The sequence below is a fragment of the Bufo gargarizans genome, chromosome 9, assembly GCF_014858855.1.
Source record: "Bufo gargarizans isolate SCDJY-AF-19 chromosome 9, ASM1485885v1, whole genome shotgun sequence".
Classification (NCBI taxonomy): domain Eukaryota; kingdom Metazoa; phylum Chordata; class Amphibia; order Anura; family Bufonidae; genus Bufo; species Bufo gargarizans.
The window spans coordinates 18,469,279-18,487,041 of record NC_058088.1 but is presented as its reverse complement, the minus strand read 5'-3'; the positions used below and the strand labels follow the sequence as shown (position 1 = coordinate 18,487,041).

The 17,763-nt window shown below is 49.8% G+C and overlaps 1 protein-coding gene across 1 annotated transcript; it reads left to right on the top strand.

The window, feature by feature from the left end:
* The first annotated feature begins 2,897 nt into the window (after nt 1-2,897).
* PPT2 (palmitoyl-protein thioesterase 2) lies at nt 2,898-16,877 on the top strand. The gene is given in 10 exon segments (XM_044268492.1): nt 2,898-3,624; nt 4,724-4,897; nt 5,616-5,772; nt 6,844-6,939; nt 10,188-10,219; nt 10,221-10,296; nt 10,842-10,925; nt 11,083-11,167; nt 11,255-11,309; nt 15,302-16,877. Coding segments are annotated over 10 exon segments (918 nt in total). The 5' UTR covers nt 2,898-3,609; the 3' UTR covers nt 15,446-16,877.
* Nucleotides 16,878-17,763: the final 886 nt, after the last annotated feature.

The following is a 17,763-nucleotide window of genomic DNA, read 5'->3' as shown; positions in this document are numbered from 1 at the left end:
CCTTATCTCTCACTCCAAACACTCCGAACCGGTTACTTACTAGATGCCGCTCCCGCTAGCAGAGGGCCGCTCACCTCTCCCGACTGCTTCACTACAGTCCCTGCAAAATATCTATTCCGGGGCATTTTTCCTTATAACTCTGCACTGTCCCTCTGTTGTTCCTCCTAGAAATGCATAACGAAAGTGACAACTGTCTGTTACCAATTCCTCTTAGCAAAGGAGCGTGTCCCTGAGTCGTCGGCACTGGTTGAGCAGTGTCCGACTGGGCAGGGACATGCCGCCAACTGGTAACACCAAGTTATCAATGTATTTGTACATTTCCAGGAGGACTAACAGAGCGTCAGCACAATGCAGAGTTATCAGAACAAAATGCTCAAGAATTGTCATTTCATAGGAAAAACAAGTATAAAAAAAAAAAAGACATATCAGGAGGGGGGGGGGTCCTCTTTAAATTGCTATTTCAGGCACAGTTCCATACATGCCGCAATATCACCATATAGTGCTAAACCGCCATATACAGATTACATAAAGCCACCACATAGTACCATACCACCATATAGTGCTATATTGCCATATATAGATTACATAAAACCGCCATATATTACAATACTGCCATATACACACACATAATGTCATATACACACTCCGCAATACCACTGTAAAGTACTATTCTGTTATATGAAGACTACATAATACCACCATATAGTGTTTGACTGCCATATACAGACTACATAAGACCACCATATAGTACCATACTGCCATATACAGATTACATAAAACTTCCATATAGTATTAAACTGCCATATACACACAGCATAATGCCATATACAGACTCCATAATACCAGTGTATAGTACCACAGTGTCATATGGAGACTACATAATACCACCATATAGTACCATACTGCCATATACAGGCTACATAAAACCATCACATAATGCCAGACTGCTATATAGATTACATAAAACTGCCATATACACACACACACACACACACACACACACCATAATACCACTATATAGTAATATACTGCCATATACAGACTCCGTAATACCACTGTATAGTGCCATACTGTCATATAGAGGCTACATAAAACTATCACATAGTGCCATACACAGCTTGCATACAGTGCCATCCTGCTACATATAGATTGTATAATACCACTATATAGTGCCATAATGCCGTTTACAGACTGAATAACTTCATATACTTTCATACCGCCATATAGTACCAAATAATACCATATAGTTTGCACACATTTCTTGGTTCCCATCCTTCAGGGGCTCTACCGGCACAAATATTGCTGACATACTGACGCCATCGGTTGGGGTCTCTTATCTATATACCATCAATGTCTGTGATGAGAAATCCCTGGATAGAGGTTGTAGCACTGTTCATCCTGATCCACCTGCTTCACCTGCCCTGCAGACGCACACACGGGTGCAGTGTGTGACCTCTATGACCTATATGACCCGTCATCTGCTTCTTCCCCATCATGGAGCCACGTATGAAGGCCCTGAGCTTTCATCCATCCGGCCCGGTCTCCATGGCAACCATCCTTAATTCCTGGGTACGTCCTCTCCCCCTTGTGTTGTCCTCCAGGCCGCCCTGTCTTCACCTCCCAGTGCTGAGGCGGCTGGTCGCCTCTGCAGGACAGTGATGGCTGACAGCGAGGGGTTAATGCTGGATAGGGGTGAGGGCCGAGACCCCCGTACGGCTTCAGGCAGCCCTATAGGACATGGCGTCCGGTCATCAGTTATCTGACAGACTATGACCACAAGTTGCTTTTATAGTCTACATGCTTTAGGGCCCATGCACACAAGCGTATTTTCTTTCCGTGTCCCTTCCGGGGTTTTTTTGCGGACCGTATGCAGAACCATTCATTTCAATGGGTCTGCAAAAAAAAACGGAGGTTACTCAGCGAGCATTCCGTTTCACAAAAGATAGAACATGTCCTATTACTGTCGGCATTACAGACAAGAATAGGACTGTTCTATTAGGGGCCGCAAAATACGGAATGCACACGGACGTCATCCATATTTTTTGCTGATCCCTTTTTTTTTGCAGACCGCAAAATACATACGGTCGTGTGCATGAGCCTTTAGAAGGAAGCGGTGTAATACCTTACATCACCTGCGGGGGCACTGTGGGGGAAATGAGCACTTGTCCTGTACAGTACAGCTCACTGTGGGGGTCCAGCAGCGGGGCACCTTATTTCCAGGAGGAGGCCCCCTCTAACAAACAGGGATTGGCCACAGGACGAGTGCCCGATCCTTTCAAAGCGGTGGCCTGAGGTCAGTGGAACCTGTAGCTGGACGTCTGGCTCATGGCCTGATGTCCTGCAGATGCCTTTGTGTAGACACTGTTTGCCGCCCTAGGCTTGGGATTCCATCTACCGGAGTGATAAACCAAGGCCTCTCAGTTTACAGATTCCCTTTGTGTGTGGCAATAACTGGCACGTCGATGAACAGGAGGCATAGTACAATCCTCCCACACCACCTGATCGCATTTTTTAGGTTTTACAGGACAGAATTTGTTTTGCTTAAAGGTAAATTGTTAAGCCCCTCCCACAGATTGGAGCTAGGTGCTGAAAATTCGATCATTTGCAGATCTTGGCGACATCGGCTACTTATAACCTTGAACTTCTTGGTGTCTTAGTTTCAGTGTTGAGGAGGGTATGTCTGACACACTGAGACTTATGTGACTGGCACAGTATGGGGGGTATGGCTCCCTTCCCCCCACCATCTATGGAGTCTGCCCTGATAAATGTGGAATGGACCGCCCCCCTTATTCTACTACATGGAGCGGTTGCTAAGGACCGGTTACTAAGGAAGCCCTGCAGGCAGAAGACTGACGGTGGGCGGAAGTGACGCGATGCAAAGGGGCGTGGCCTACGCTGAGCAGCTGCTGACTGCAGTCAGTGTAAACAAGGGAGGGAAAGAGACAGCTGTCCAGGGAGAGACAGTCACTGACCATAGAGAGCAGAGACAGCACACCCATAACTGCAGCCAGGGGAATTCTGAGAGACTGCAGAGAGAGGAGGGAGGGGGTTGGACACTACACAGAGAGAGAGCACTGCTGGGAACTCTACACAGAGGGACATTCATTATTAGAGAGAGTACAGAGGCTTAGAGACTGCTGGGAACTCTACACAGAGGGACATTCATTATTAGAGAGAGTACAGAGGCTTAGAGACTGCTGGGAATTCTACCCAGAGGGACAGTCATTAATTATTAGAGAGACTACAGGGACTGGGGAAGAGACAGCGCTGCAGGGAGCAAGAAACTAAGAGAGTGCTCAAAATATACTGCTAGAGACAGCTTTAGCGAGACACCCTAAACAGTAACCGCAAGGTGACAGAAAAGAGACTGACCCATGGTATGAGACAGCACAGGGGATAGAGTACAGCAAGGGGCTACGAGAGTGCTCTGCTGGAGAGAGAGAGAGACATCCTGGTGACAGATAAGAAACAAGTCTGAGAGTGCTGGGAAGAGTCCATGTGACGGCGAGCAGAAGACATGTCGTACTAGGTGTCCAGGACCGGACACCAGAATGAGACAGCCGGAGTCAGTAGACTAGACCGAGAGACCGCACACATCCCAGGAAGAGAATGAGACGTCAGAGAGTAAGATGAGAGCGCCGGTGTCTGTCTGTAGATTTCCTATATTCTCCCTAATTGTTCCCTTTTCTGGGACTTCCTTCTGCTCCTCTCAGCGGCTCGCGGGCAGCCTCCGGGCATTGTGCGATTATTATCGGCTCCATTCATTCCATGTGAGAGGGGTTCACATACCTGCGGGGGGCTGTGTGGTGGCAGCGCGGATTGGAGGTCGCTTGTCAAATCTATATGTTTTTATTTTTTTTGCATTATGTTTTTTCGATGCCTCCGAGAGCAGAAAACAGAACTTACGTAGCGACCAAACGAAAACGTAAATGAGTCGGCTGTAATACAGGTGGTTACAATGCTCCTCTGCAAAGAGTTAGCCATGTGTTTTTTGTATGCCAAGTAAGGGTTAATAGGTAGGTGACCCCCACGCAGGTTGGTAGTCACGTATTCCCAGTTTTTGCCCCTTTCACACGAGCGGATTAGGTTCGGATGCGTTCAGCGAAACTCGCACCAAGTTCAGCGATTGCGTTCGGTTGTTCAGTTTTTTCATGTAAAGTAGTGGGTGAATCTGGGGACATGCGGAAGAGTCACTGTGGGCAGGTAAGGGGTTAATGTCATGGCAGCTCACATATGTCGTGAGCAGGTATGACCTTTAGAGGGTGAGCGCACAGACGGGACCCGTGGGGGAGACTTTGGCAAGTAATGGGTTAATAATGTATTTGTGTGTGTATATATGTATAGCATGCAATGGGTTAACAAGGTAATGGGTACATGTGGACGGGCGGCTGTCCCTGTGACAGATTTGGGGGGGGGGGGGGGTATTGACACATGGCAAGTAAAGGGTTACTTTACAGGACAGAGGAGCAAGCCATGGCATGCAATGAGTTAATACAGCACCAGGAGAGCGGTCTATATGTCTGTTCACCTGTGCAAATAAAGGGTTAAAATGTTAGTAATGGGTGGGGGGGGGGGGGGGTGGCACACGTCACTAGGAGATGCCCAGGTTCCCTTGTCACCAGCCGTGTGTGCCGATGACTAACGTGCCTGCGGATCCATACGGGCACTGCCACTCACATGCAGATCTTCAGCCGGGTCACACCTCCTCTCTGCTTGTTTATAGGGGACTTTAAACATGGCAGAAACATGCCGCCTTGCAGTGCCAACACTCTTCTTCTTTGTGCCCCTCCTGCTGTGGTTGGCGGACCCCACGCACGGATACAAGCCGGTTATCTTAGTTCATGGCCTTTTTGACAGTTCTGCCAACTTCAAATATCTGGTGGAGTTCATCAATAAGGTAAGAGGAGGGCAGTGCCAGGCACCTGCCGGGTTTTAAGGGGCATGGAGATTATCGTATGTGTGTGGTGTGAACAGGAATGGTGCCATGTGGGAAGGGAGGCTGGCATCACTAGTGGGCTGTGAGATGGGAGGCTGGCATCACAGGTGGGCTGTGAGATGGGAGGCTGGCATCACAGGTGGGCTGTGAGATGGGAGGCTGGCATAGCTGGAGTGCTGTGAGAGGGGATGCTATCAAGGTTGGGGTGCTGTGAGAGGGGATGCTATCAAGGTTGGGGTGCTGTGAGAGGGGACGCTGGCATGGCTGGTGCGTTGTGAGATGGGAGGCTGTTACCACAGGTGGTCTATGAGGGGGAGGCTGGCACAACTGGTGTTCTGTGAAAGGGGAGGCTGGCATAGCTGGATTGCTGTGAGAGGGTACGCTATCAAGGCTGGAGTGCTGTGAGAGGGGATGCTGGCATGGCTGGTGTGCTGGCATAGCTGTCAGAGAGAAGGCTGGCACATCTAATGTACCCATGAGTTGTGGTCTGTATGAGGACCAGGGCTCCCTTGGCATGCATGGTGATTGAGGTTTGTTGGCATGTATGGAGATAGGGGCTGGGCAGAGCTCTGCATATCGGAGGCTGGTGCCCAGGGTGAAGTATTTGTGCGCTCCTGGCATTTACTTCATGTTGGGTGATGCCTCAGTAACGTGGTATCTTCCCTTTCCTCCTCACCAGTCTCATCCGGGCACCAATATCTCTGTGCTGGACTTGTTTGACCACAGGGCGAGTCTGCAGCCCCTCTGGAAACAAGTGATGGGATTCCGGGAGGCCATCTACCCCATAATGCAGAATGCGGGAAAGGACGGCGTGCACCTGCTGTGCTATTCACAAGGTGAGGACTACTCTACCCAGCATCCTCCTCATTCCCCAGTGATGGCTGCTCCTTCTCAGTGGATATCCTTGAGCTGTAGCCTGCACTGAGGTTCGCCTGTATTGTGCATGAGCCGTGCCATCCTCCATTCACTGGACTGTTGTGCCATTGAGTATTGGGCATCAGCACAATCTGTGAGGGACTACTACTCCCATCTGTGTCCCACGTCAGGAAGCAGCGTTAAGTGATGGTCGTGGACTACCACTGAAATGGTTACTTAGTGGCTCTCTGCCCCTAGTGCCCTAGAAATGCCAAGCACCCTGGCATTGTTCAGTAGCAGGCACATACAGTGTGTTAGTGGATAGAGCGCACGCAACGTTACCCCCTGTGAATTTATTGTACAGACAGACCCTCTAAATCGGGGATGCCCAACCAGCTATCAGGGCATGTTGGGAATTGTAGTTTTGCATCAGCTGGTGGGCCGCAGGTTGGCATCCCTGCTCTAAATCAGTCATCAGAACTACAACTCCCAGTCAGAGGTGATTGATGCTTTCAGACCGTTCCTGCAATAACTATAAAGTCTGATTACTGTCCAGTCACATGACCCGTCATGTTGTTTTCTTCTCCTCTGATTGGCTGATTCGCCCCCTGTGCTGACTCCCTTTTGAAGGAATTTTTCCTGTTTGCATCTCACGTGGCGCGGACATCCAGTTCTTCAGGCTAATCTAATTCCTGAGGTCAGAGTCATCTGACAAGACAATTGGAGATGCCTTCAGACTCCATAACTCCACCGCGTGCACAGCCCTGATGTCAGGGAAATAGGCATCGCCTTAAAGGGCCGGTTACATCATAGGGGGTGGGTAAGGCGACGCCTGCTCAGTAGCAGAAATCGCTGCCTACCCCGATCCTCCTACTGTCCCATGATCACTGATCCCACTGTCAGGTGCTGAAGCAGAAGAGATTACAGCCCATCCAATCCTGTTTTTACCCCCTGAGATAAGTGGTGCCAAGGGGCATCTGCCAGCCGCTTCATAAATATTAGCATTTTCTAAGTAGCGTTTCATCCATATATTCTTTGTCTCTCTCTCTCAGGAGGACTGATCTGTCGGGGGCTCTTGGAGACGATACCAGACCACAACGTGGACACCTTCATCTCGTTGTCGTCCCCTCAGATGGGACAGTATGGAGGTGAGAAAGATGACTGGTCGGACATAATGTGCCCGCTCTTCTGCTCCTACTGATTGCTCACGCTCCTGTCCCTGGCATACGGTATGGTCGCCATTTGTATTATAGAGCATGGTAGGAAAATGTCAGGAAGAGATTTGGGGACATTTTCTAGAAGTAGATTTTTAACCTCTTAGTGACCACTCGTATACTTTAGGCTGGGTGCCCGCCTTTTTACAGCTGCCTGGGTCTCGCGCTCCTGCTCTAACAGCCCGGATCAGCAGGAGCGCCGATCTGGGCTGTTTAAAGGAGTTTTCCGAGGTGTTAATATTGATGACCTATCCTCCTGAATAGGTCATCAGTATCTGGTCATTGGTGGTCTGACACCCGGGACCCCTGCCGATCAGCTGGCTGAGAAGGCACCAGCGCTCACAGTAGACACAGGCCTTCTCTCAGCTTTTCCTAGGCCAGTGACATCAAGTTCATCGGTCACGTGGCCTAGGAGCAGCTCAGCCCCATAGAAGTGAATGGGGTTGAGCTGTGATACCAAGCACAGCCGCGGTACAATGTGCGGCGCTGTGCTCGGTGAGCTGAGAGAAGGCCGCGGCGCTCACCGCACAAACGGCTGATCGGCGGGCGTCCCAGATGTCAGACTCCCACTGATCCAGGGGAAAGGTCATCAGTATTAAAATCTCAGAAAACCATTTTAACCCCTTACATGCCGTGAGAGATGGTGCCCACCGCATGTAAGCTGTTACAGAGGTTGTCATATAATTTATCCCATATGGTGAACGCTGTAAAAAAATAAGCAAAAGTAAAATCAATAAAAAAAAGGCAGAATCAAAAAGTGTTATTTACCCCAAAATGATACCAATGAAAACTACAAGCCATCCCACAAAAATCAAGCCCTCGCGCAACTCTGTGGAAAGAAAAATAAAAAAGTTATGGGTCTTGGAATACGGCTGATGCAAAAACATTTACTTTGTAAGTAGTAAAATATAAAAAAACTCGATGTATTTGGTATCGCTGTAATCGTACTGACCCAGGAATGTCCCAGAAGTGAAGGGAGACCAAGCTGCTCATCCATACACCGCTACGGGACTTCCGGAAAAGGCAGAGGACGGCTTTTTTCGGAAGTCCAATATCGGTGAATAGAGAGGACACCCCTGAGATCAGGGAAGGCGATCCGTACTAGTAATAGGCCTGAGCCTGTACAAGGCTTCCATGCCGATTAGAGTCCATTCACACGTCCGTTGTTCTGGGTCCGCATCCGTCCCGAAATTTTAGGGGTAGGGTACGGACCCAATTGGGCCCCAAAAGATCCGGACAGCACACCGTGTCCCACCCGACATCCGTAGTTCCGTTCCGCGGCCCTGCAAAAAAATATAGAGCAAGTCCTATTCTTGTCTGCAGCCACGGACAAGAATAGGCATTTCTATCATAGGGCCGGCCATGTGCGGTCCGCAAAACACTTACGGACGTGTGAATGGGCTCTTACCAGTATGTTCCAATGCTGGCCTGCAGGTGGCAGAACTGCATTGGAGTATACGGAATCCTAAACTCTGCAATTGATAGAAATCTATTACGAAATACAAGTGTAAATCTAAGGATTGCATGTTCTAGTCATCTAGGGGGACTTAAAGTAAAAAATATGAAAAAAGTATAAGTTCAGTCCAACTCAGCACCGTAGCAGTGAATGGAGCTGAGGGCGATACCAAGTACAACCGCTATACAATGTACAACACTGTGCTTGGTGAGCTGAGAGAAGGCCGTGGCGCTACTGCGAGGGCCATTGTCTTTTCAAACAGCTCATCGACAGGGGTCCTGGGTGTCGGACCCTCACCCATCAGATACTGATGACCTATCCATCAGTTAAAAAATCTCGGAAAACCCCTTTAAGTGAACACTCCAGGCAAACTGATCGAGAATGTGATGCCTTGTGCGGGGCCTGAGGGGGCGGAGCATGACACAGTGACACACATGGAGACCAAACTTATTATGTAACCTCTGGACGCTACTCCTTCTTTGGATTGCTGGCCATTAGGGGGCACTATAACATAGTTTGGGCAGTCTTCTCTGCTTGCTCCACAGAGGGGTGTACCATTGCCAGGATATCCTGGGCATTTAAAGGGGTTGTCTGACCCCCTCAGTTATGGTCTGGAATGTGTTTACCATAAAGAGAAGAAGACAATCCCTTCTTTCATGCAGCTCCATTTCATCGCCCATGGTTCCCTCTCCTCCACAGGGGGGACCACAAGATTGACGCTCCATCTGTCGTCACGTGGACTGCTGTAAACATTCACTGGCTTTAGTGGTGACATGTCCCCAAGTGGCGCCAGTGAGTGGCTGCAGCGGCGCATATGACGATGGACAGGATGTCACAGTTCCGTCCTTTTAAGCCCTGTCCCCAGGCCACCTCACCTCCTTGACCACCCTGACGCCCAGTAAGCTCCCTTAAACTTCCTATGTACAAGCCTGACCCCTTCTAACTTTTTCCCAGAAACAGCTGTCCTCTATGGGCTGTGTATGTGCAGATATAGCCATGGCGGCACCAGCCGTGGCTGTTGCGGTACCAGCCGTGGCCGGTGCGGTACTAGACATGGCCCGGGCAGTACCAGCCGTGGCCGTTGCGGCACCAGATATGGCCCGGGCAGTACCAGCCGTGGCCGTTGCGACACCAGCCGTGGCCGTTGCGGCACCAGATATGGCCGGTGCGGTACCAGACATGGCCCGGGCAGTACCAGATATGGCCGGTGCAGAAGAGTGGCTCTGTTTGTTTGTGTTTTTTTTGTTTTTTAGCCCTCTCTTTTTTGCTCTAATCTGAAGAGTTCAGGGGGCAGGTAAGACACAAGAACGCTCCCCAGTAATGAAGCAGAACGGTTCTGCAGATATTTTCCATCTCGTTGTCGAGTCTCTAATGGATCGGTGCTCCTGATAGCCATTATATTTTGGGGAATGGAAGGGAGCGTCAACTTCTCAGACATGAAGAGGACTGTGCAGGAATCTATCGAAGAAATGCATTATTAATATCATATTCTACCCATAATCAGTACACCGCACCGGGCTCAGGTTACAGCAGAAGATGTCTGACAGTCCCTTAAAGGGAAAGCCTATTAACCCATGATGTTCTGCTATGTCAGAGAGACCTGTTCAGACGATCACTTGTAGGCGGATTTCCCCTTTAAATTATTGACGTGTGCACCGAGCATAATGAAATCCATCCAGTTATCATGTATGTTATGTGCCGTAACAGACTGTGTTTTCTGTTCCAGACACGGATTATCTGCGCTATCTGTTCCCCACAGTATGTGAAAGCCAATCTGTACAGATTCTGCTACACGCAGTTCGGTCAGAGCATCTCCATCTGCAATTTCTGGAACGGTGAGATATCGGCCTGCGAGGGTATGGGAGCCATCTGCGGCATTGTTAATATACACACTGACCCCCTCTGGATATTGTTTTCAGCTATCCACTAGGGGGCGCTCTATCAGGAGGTAATTGGATGGAGGTCCATTTTTAAAAGGGGCTTTTCTGAGACGTTAATACTGATGACCTATCCTCTGGATAGGTTGTCAGTATCTAATCGGTGGGGGTCCGACATCCAACCCCTGCCGATCAGCTGTTTGAGAAGGCACTGGCACTCGCAGTAGAGCTATGGCCTTCTCTCAGTTTTCCCAAGCCCACTTGACCCAGGTGCAGCTCATTGAAGTGAATGGGAGTGAGCGCGATACCAAGCACAGCCACTATGCAATGAACGGCGCTGTGCTTGGTGAACACCGTGAAGGTCGCGGCAATAGTGCCTTCTAAAAGAGCTGATCGGCGGGGGTCCCAGGTGTCGGACCCCCCACTGATGACTTATCCAGACGATAGGTCATCAGTATTAAATTCTCAGAAAACCCTTTTAATGAAGGTTTTTCTCTTTTCAGATCCACATCACCACGACATGTACATCAATAGCAGCGACTTCTTAGCGCCTATAAACTCGGAGCGACCAGAACTGAACACAACAGGTAACGGGCGTGTAATATGGTACATAACTGCCAGTCTGTAGGATGGCGGAGAAAATGCCACCCCCCAAAAGTCTCTGAGCCGCCCCCTTGGTGGTAATCTTGGGTGTATGTGATATGTCCATACAAAAAATAAGTCTCACACCTCCCTCCCCCGCAGAATGGAAGAAGAACTTCCTGCGTCTACGCAAGTTGGTCCTCATTGGCGGTCCCAGTGATGGCGTCATCACCCCCTGGGAGTCCAGGTACAGAGATCCCACTCCGCCGTGTCAGTGAATCCATAATGGCACATGCAGCATCATATCATGGTGTCACTTTTTGTCTTTTTTCAGCCACTTTGGATTCTATGACGAGAACGAGACGGTTGTAGAAATGCAACAGCAGCAGGTTTGTACGTCCCATAGGTCCCTTCTTAAAGGGGGTGTCCTCCCATCTGAGATATTTATGGCATATCGATCAGATTTCTGAAAGGTTGGACCCGCTACTAACTCAAGAATGTCCCAGAAGTGAACGGAGACCAAGCTGCTCATCCATACACCACTACAGGACTTCTGGAAATAGCAGAGGACGGCTTTTTTCGGAAGTCCAATATCAGTGAATAGAGAGGACACCCTTGAGGGAAGGAGATCCGTACTAGTAATAGGCCTGAGCCTGTACAAGGCTTCCATGCCGATTAGGGTCCATTCAGACGTCCGTTGTTCTGGGTCCGCATCCATTCCGTAATTTTGGGGAACGGGTGCGGACCCATTCATTTCAATGGGGCCGCAAAAGATGCGGACAGCACACCGTGTGCCGCCCACATCCGTAGTTCCGTGGCCCTGCAAAAAAATATAGAGCATGTCCTATTTTTGTCTGCAGCCACGGACAAGAATAGGCATTTCGATCATAGGGCCGGCCACGTGTGGTCTGCAAAATGTGGAACACACACGGCTGGTATCCGTGTTTTGCGGACGTGTTAATGGACCCTTACTAGTATATTCCAATAGTGGCCTGCAGGTGGCAGAACTGCATTGGAGTATACGGAATCCTAAACTCTGTAATGGATAGAAATCCATTACGAAATACAAGTGAAAATCTAAGGATTGCATGTTCTTCAAATGTGGTATCGCTGTAATCGTACTGACCCGGAGAATGAAGGGCACAGGTCAGTTTTACCACATAGGGAACACCTTAAAAACAAAACCCATAAAACTGAGGCGGAATTGCATTTTTTTTTTTCTCCAAAAAATTTAAAATCCCAAGTTCCTGAAAGGGTTAAAGAAGCTTTAGGGTACATTCACACGACCGTATTTTTGGCTCCGCATCCATTCTGCAATATTGCGGAACGGGTGCGGACCCATTCATTTCAATGGGGCCGCAAAAGATGCGGACAGCACACAATATGCTGTCCGCATCCGTAGATCCGTTCCGCGGCCCTGCAAAAAAGATAGAGCATGTCCTATACTTGCGGACAAGAATAGGCATTTCTATTATAGGGCCGGCTGCATTCACACGGCCGGTGTCAGTGTTTTGCGGATCTGCACAACACATAGCCTAAGGCTGTATTCACAAGTCCGCAATGTGTTTTGCGGATACACGGAGACACGGATCCGCAAAACACGGAAAGCGGCAATGTGCTTTCCGCATTTTGCGGACCGCACATTGCCGACATAATAGAATATGCCTGTTCTTGTCCGCAATTGCGGACAAGAATAGGACATGTTCTATTTTTTTGCGGAAACGGAAGCACGGATGCGGAAGTGCGGATCCGCAAATGTGGATGCGGACAGCACATTCCGTCCCCATAGAGAATGAATGGGTCCGCACACTTTCCGCAAAATTGCGGAAAGGATGCGGACCCATTTTGCGGACGTGTGAATGGAGCCTTAGGCCTCATGCACACGACAGGTTTTTTTCACGGTCCGCAAAAACGGGGTCCGTGGGTCCGTGATCCGTGACCGTTTTTTCGTCCGTGGGTCTTCCTTGATTTTTGGAGGATCCACGGACATGAAAAAAAGTCGTTTTGCCTGGCCGTGCGGAGCCAAACGGATCCGTCCTGAATTACAATGCAAGTCAATGGGGACGGATCCGTTTGATGTTGACACAATATGGTGCCATTTCAAACGGATCCGTCCCCATTGACTTTCAATGTAAAGTCTGGAGTTCTTTTATACCATCGGATTGGAGTTTTCTCCAATCCGATGGTATATTTTAACTTGAAGCGTCCCCATCACCATGGGAACGCCTCTATGTTAGAATATACTGTCGGATATGAGCTACTTCGTGAACCTCAGATCCGACAGTATATTCTAACACAGAGGCGTTCCCATGGTGATGGGGACGCTTCAGGTTAGAATACACTACAAACTTTGTACAAGACTGCCCCCTGCTGCCTGGCAGCACCCGATCTGTTACAGGGGGATATGATAGCACAATTAACCCCTTCAGGTGCGGCACCTAAAGGGGTTAATTGTACTATCCTATTCCCCTGTAAGAGATCAGGGCTGCCAGGCAGCAGGGGGCAGACCCCCCCCCCCCCCTCCCCAGTTTGAATATCGTTGGTGGCACAGTGTGCGCCCACCATCGCCCCCCCTCCCTCCCTCTATTGTAATAAATCGTTGGTGGCACAGTGTGCGCCCACCATCGCCCCCCCCCTACCTCTATAGCAGTAACATTGGTGGCAGTGTGCGGTCTCCCATTCCCCCCCCCCCTCATCATTGGTGGCAGCGGAGTTCCGATCGGAGTCCCAGTTTAATCGCTGGGGCTCCGATCGGTAACCATGGCAACCAGGACACTACTGCAGCCCTGGTTGCCATGGTTACTTAGCAATAGTACAATTGTAGAAGATTCATACTTACCTGCTTGCTGCTGCGATGTCTGTGAACGGCCGGGAGCTCCTCCTACTGGTAAGTGAAAGGTCTGTGCGGCGCATTGCTAAAGAACTGTCACTTACCAGTAGGAGGAGCTCCCGGCCGTTCACAGACATCGCAGCAGCAAGCAGGTAAGTATGAATCTTCTACTGTTGTACTATTGCTAAGTAACCATGGCAACCAGGGCTGCAGTAGCTTCCTGGTTGCCATGGTTACCGATCGGAGCCCCAGCGATTAAACTGGGACTCCGATCGGAACTCTGCTGCCACCAATGATGGGGGGGGGGGAATGGGAGACCGCACACTGCCACCAATGTTACTGCTATAGAGGGAGGGGGGGGGCGATGGTGGTTGGCACACTGTGCCACCAACTGATTTAATACAATAGAGGGAGGGAGGGGGGGGCGATGGTGGGGGCACACTGTGCCACCAACGATTTATTACAATAGAGGGAGGGGGGGGCGATGGTGGGCGCACACTGTGCCACCAACGATATTCAAACTGGGGAGGGGGGGGGGGGGGGTCTGCCCCCTGCTGCCTGGCAGCCCTGATCTCTTACAGGGGAATAGGATAGTACAATTAACCCCTTTAGGTGCCGCACCTGAAGGGGTTAATTGTGCTATCATATCCCCCTGTAAGAGATCGGGTGCTGCCAGGCAGCAGGGGGCAGTCTTGTACAAAGTTTGCAGTGTATTGTAACTAGAAGCGTCCCCATCACCATGGGAACGCTTCTGTGTTAGAATATACTGTCGGAAATGAGTTTTCACGAAGTGAAAACTTAGATCAGAAAAAGCTTTTATGCAGACGGATCTTCGGATCCGTCTGTATGAAAGCAACCTACGGCCACGGATCACGGACACGGATGCCAATCTTGTGTACATCCGTGTTCTTTCATGGACCCATTGACTTGAATGGGTCCGTGAACCGTTGTCCGTCAAAAAAATAGGACAGGTCATATTTTTTTGACGGACAGGATACACGGATCACGGCCTCGGCTGCAAAACGGTGCATTTTCCAATTTTTCCACGGACCCATTGAAAGTCAATGGGTCCGCGAAAAAAAACGGAAAACGGCACAACGGCCACGGATGCACACAACGGTCGTGTGCATGAGGCCTTAGTCTGTAATTTAGACATACTTGATTTTGCCTTCTATAAAACGAGTCGTTATCTTTCCTGCGCAGTCACAGGACCGCCTGTCCTCATGACCGGTCAGACACTTCTCCCCTTGTTCCAGTTTTATGTGAATAAATCCTAATCATTAATATAACGAACCGCTCTGCAGCTTTCTGACACTTAAACTCTTCACCATTGGCCATATCTCTGCTTTCTGTCAGTGAATGAAAACATTTGTAACCCGCAAACCCATCCTGTGTGTTGCTGTAAAGCCGCCTGTTGGAGCAGTTTTCGGCTGCTGTGCCTGACACACTGTAACGAGCCTCTGGACAGGACGAGGTCGCCTCTTGCTGTTAGGGGTCCTCTTTTATATAATCCCCCCCCCCCCCTCCCTTATAACGTCTTGTACCTCTCAGGTCTACCAGGACGACACTTTCGGTCTCCGAACATTGGATAAAAGAGGTGCCATCGCTGTGTACTCTGTCCCGGATGTCGTTCACACCATGTGGCACTCCAACGAGACCGTCTTCAAGAAATGCATCGAGAAGTGGCTCACTTAATGTCGCTGCGCTGAGGCGTTCCGTTACACTTCGCAGACTGACCCGGACTCGTGACACCTCCTGTCCGCCGCAGTCATCCCCTGCCTTACTCCACCCCAGGCCTCTCATGAACTATAGACCATCGGCCTCCATTATGTAGGGTACCGTTACACCCCCCCCCTAAACCTGACTTTTTGGAAGGTAGAATGCTGTTTTCTGTTTGTACCCTTTTCTAATAATGGAAAATTAAATTTTGAGAAAACATTTGCACAACGGGGAGGGTGAAGTCCAAACAGGGATCCTCTACCTCTGCACCTCCAACCCACTGCTGTCACATTATGGGCTAACAGGATGCTTCTTATGGTACTTTCATGGGAGCGTCTGCTCCCCCCCCCCCCCCGGACTTTGGGGTGCTGAAGTCATGGGATGTTCATGGTACACCACACTTGGCGCTTACATACTGTAGAGGTAGGTAGACAGTCTGTTCCCATTGCTCCAGTGTGTATAAAATCGGGTAGCTTCGCCATCGGAGCTCTGCCGTTTTGCGTATGCAGCTCCGGCTTAGAGGGGTCGGATGCGATGGCGTAACACATAACTGCAGGATCGGATTACACAGAGACGCATAGCTTTGCGTAGGAGCTGTATACACAGAACGGTAGATTTTGTTTAAAGGGAACTAAACCACAGTCATGCTGTTAATGGAGCTGGGGTTTAGGGTCCCATACCTGCCCATAGGAAACCAGCCTGTCCATGCAAAGTATAGTAAACGAAGAGTCCAGGACTCTTCTGGGTGCCCAGTGAAGTGAGGTGAACCATCCTCTGCTTCCTTGGTGCAATGCTGCCCATGCGCCTCATGCCTCTGAAGAAGAGTCCCGGACTCCTGGTAACAGATCTTAGGGATGGGCAGGTTTGGGACCCTCAACCCCATTTGCGTAACGGCTTAGTGGCTCCAAACTGAGAGACAGGTGCCCTTTAAATCAAGACTGGTAGATGCGCCGGGGGATTACCGTAGGTGGACGGGTTGCAGACATGCCCGCCGGCCTCGCAGTGGATGCTCGGGCAGCCTGCAGCGCTGCCTACTCTGCAGTATGTAAGCAGGTGAACGGGAGCTGAGATATTCCTGTGTTTGCTGCAAAAAAAAACCCGTCATCAATGCAATGTCCCCTCCGCTCAATGGACGTTGGGGCAGCTATTTTTTTTTTTATACCTTTCTTAAAAAGTTCATCAGGTTCGTGTTTCCACAAGACTGGACCGGAAAGCTCAGGACGCGGGTTATTGATGTATTTCTAATCCTTGAAGACGACGCACCGAAGGCACAAGAGCTGACACTCCTGGACATGTGTCAGCCTGGATACGTCAGGGAGTTTACTGCCCAGTTAGACTTGTAATAAATGTGTTTTTTCTGCTTTTTTTATGGCTGTTTGTTGTGTTCAATAAAACATTTCTGCAATGAGCTGGTCTCGGAGGGTTATATGGCGTGAGCAGCATTTATCACCGTCCTGCCCGCTGATCACATCCTGTGTATGGATGCAGAAGGGACACGCGGTTCAAGCCTCACCCCTCACTTTATATGCGGTAAATGGCTGATCCAGACACAGCGCCACCTTCGTCCACAGGCTGCGTCTGGTACTGCAGCTCATCGAGGTTGAGTTGCACTACCAGGCTCGGCCTGTGGATGAAAGTGGCGCTGTTTCCGTTGGAAAAGGTAGACCCATCTATTGGGGTCGGAATATTGGCGTGCTGTGGATTTCCACTGCAAATTTTAACCTGTTCACAGACAGAAAGGTGACACCCCCTGTGGGAACAATAAAAGCAGCCGTATTGGTTGTCAGCTTATACTAAACCAAATCGCTCTGTCAAAATTTCACACATATTTGAGTAAACCGAGCTTAAGGGCTCATTCACACGACCGTGGTTTGGTTCCGGAAGGCACACCGTGCGGATCTGCGATACACGGCACGGCCGTGTGAATGAGCCCTAATCAGGAGGAAAATGGTGCACGCTGGTCCACCTTGCCTTTTACTGGTGTACTGTCTTTTTAAAAGGAGGCGTGGTCTGACTCTTCCCACCTGTATAGGTAGGTAGGTAGGGCCCACCCAAGATAAATATACACAAACAGACTAAACCAACATTCCACTGGAGGGGGGGAGGAGGACTTGTTTGGAATGCACCAAGTTTCACAAGCTTCTCCATGCCCTGTTAACCCTTTCAAAGCATGCAGAACATTAACCCTTAAGCTACTAGAAACCCCCAACACACACTGTCACAGACAAGCAGTCCTCCGCTGCCGCCGCTTCCTTCACTCTGGCTATGATAGCGTTAATACTGTGAATGTGGCT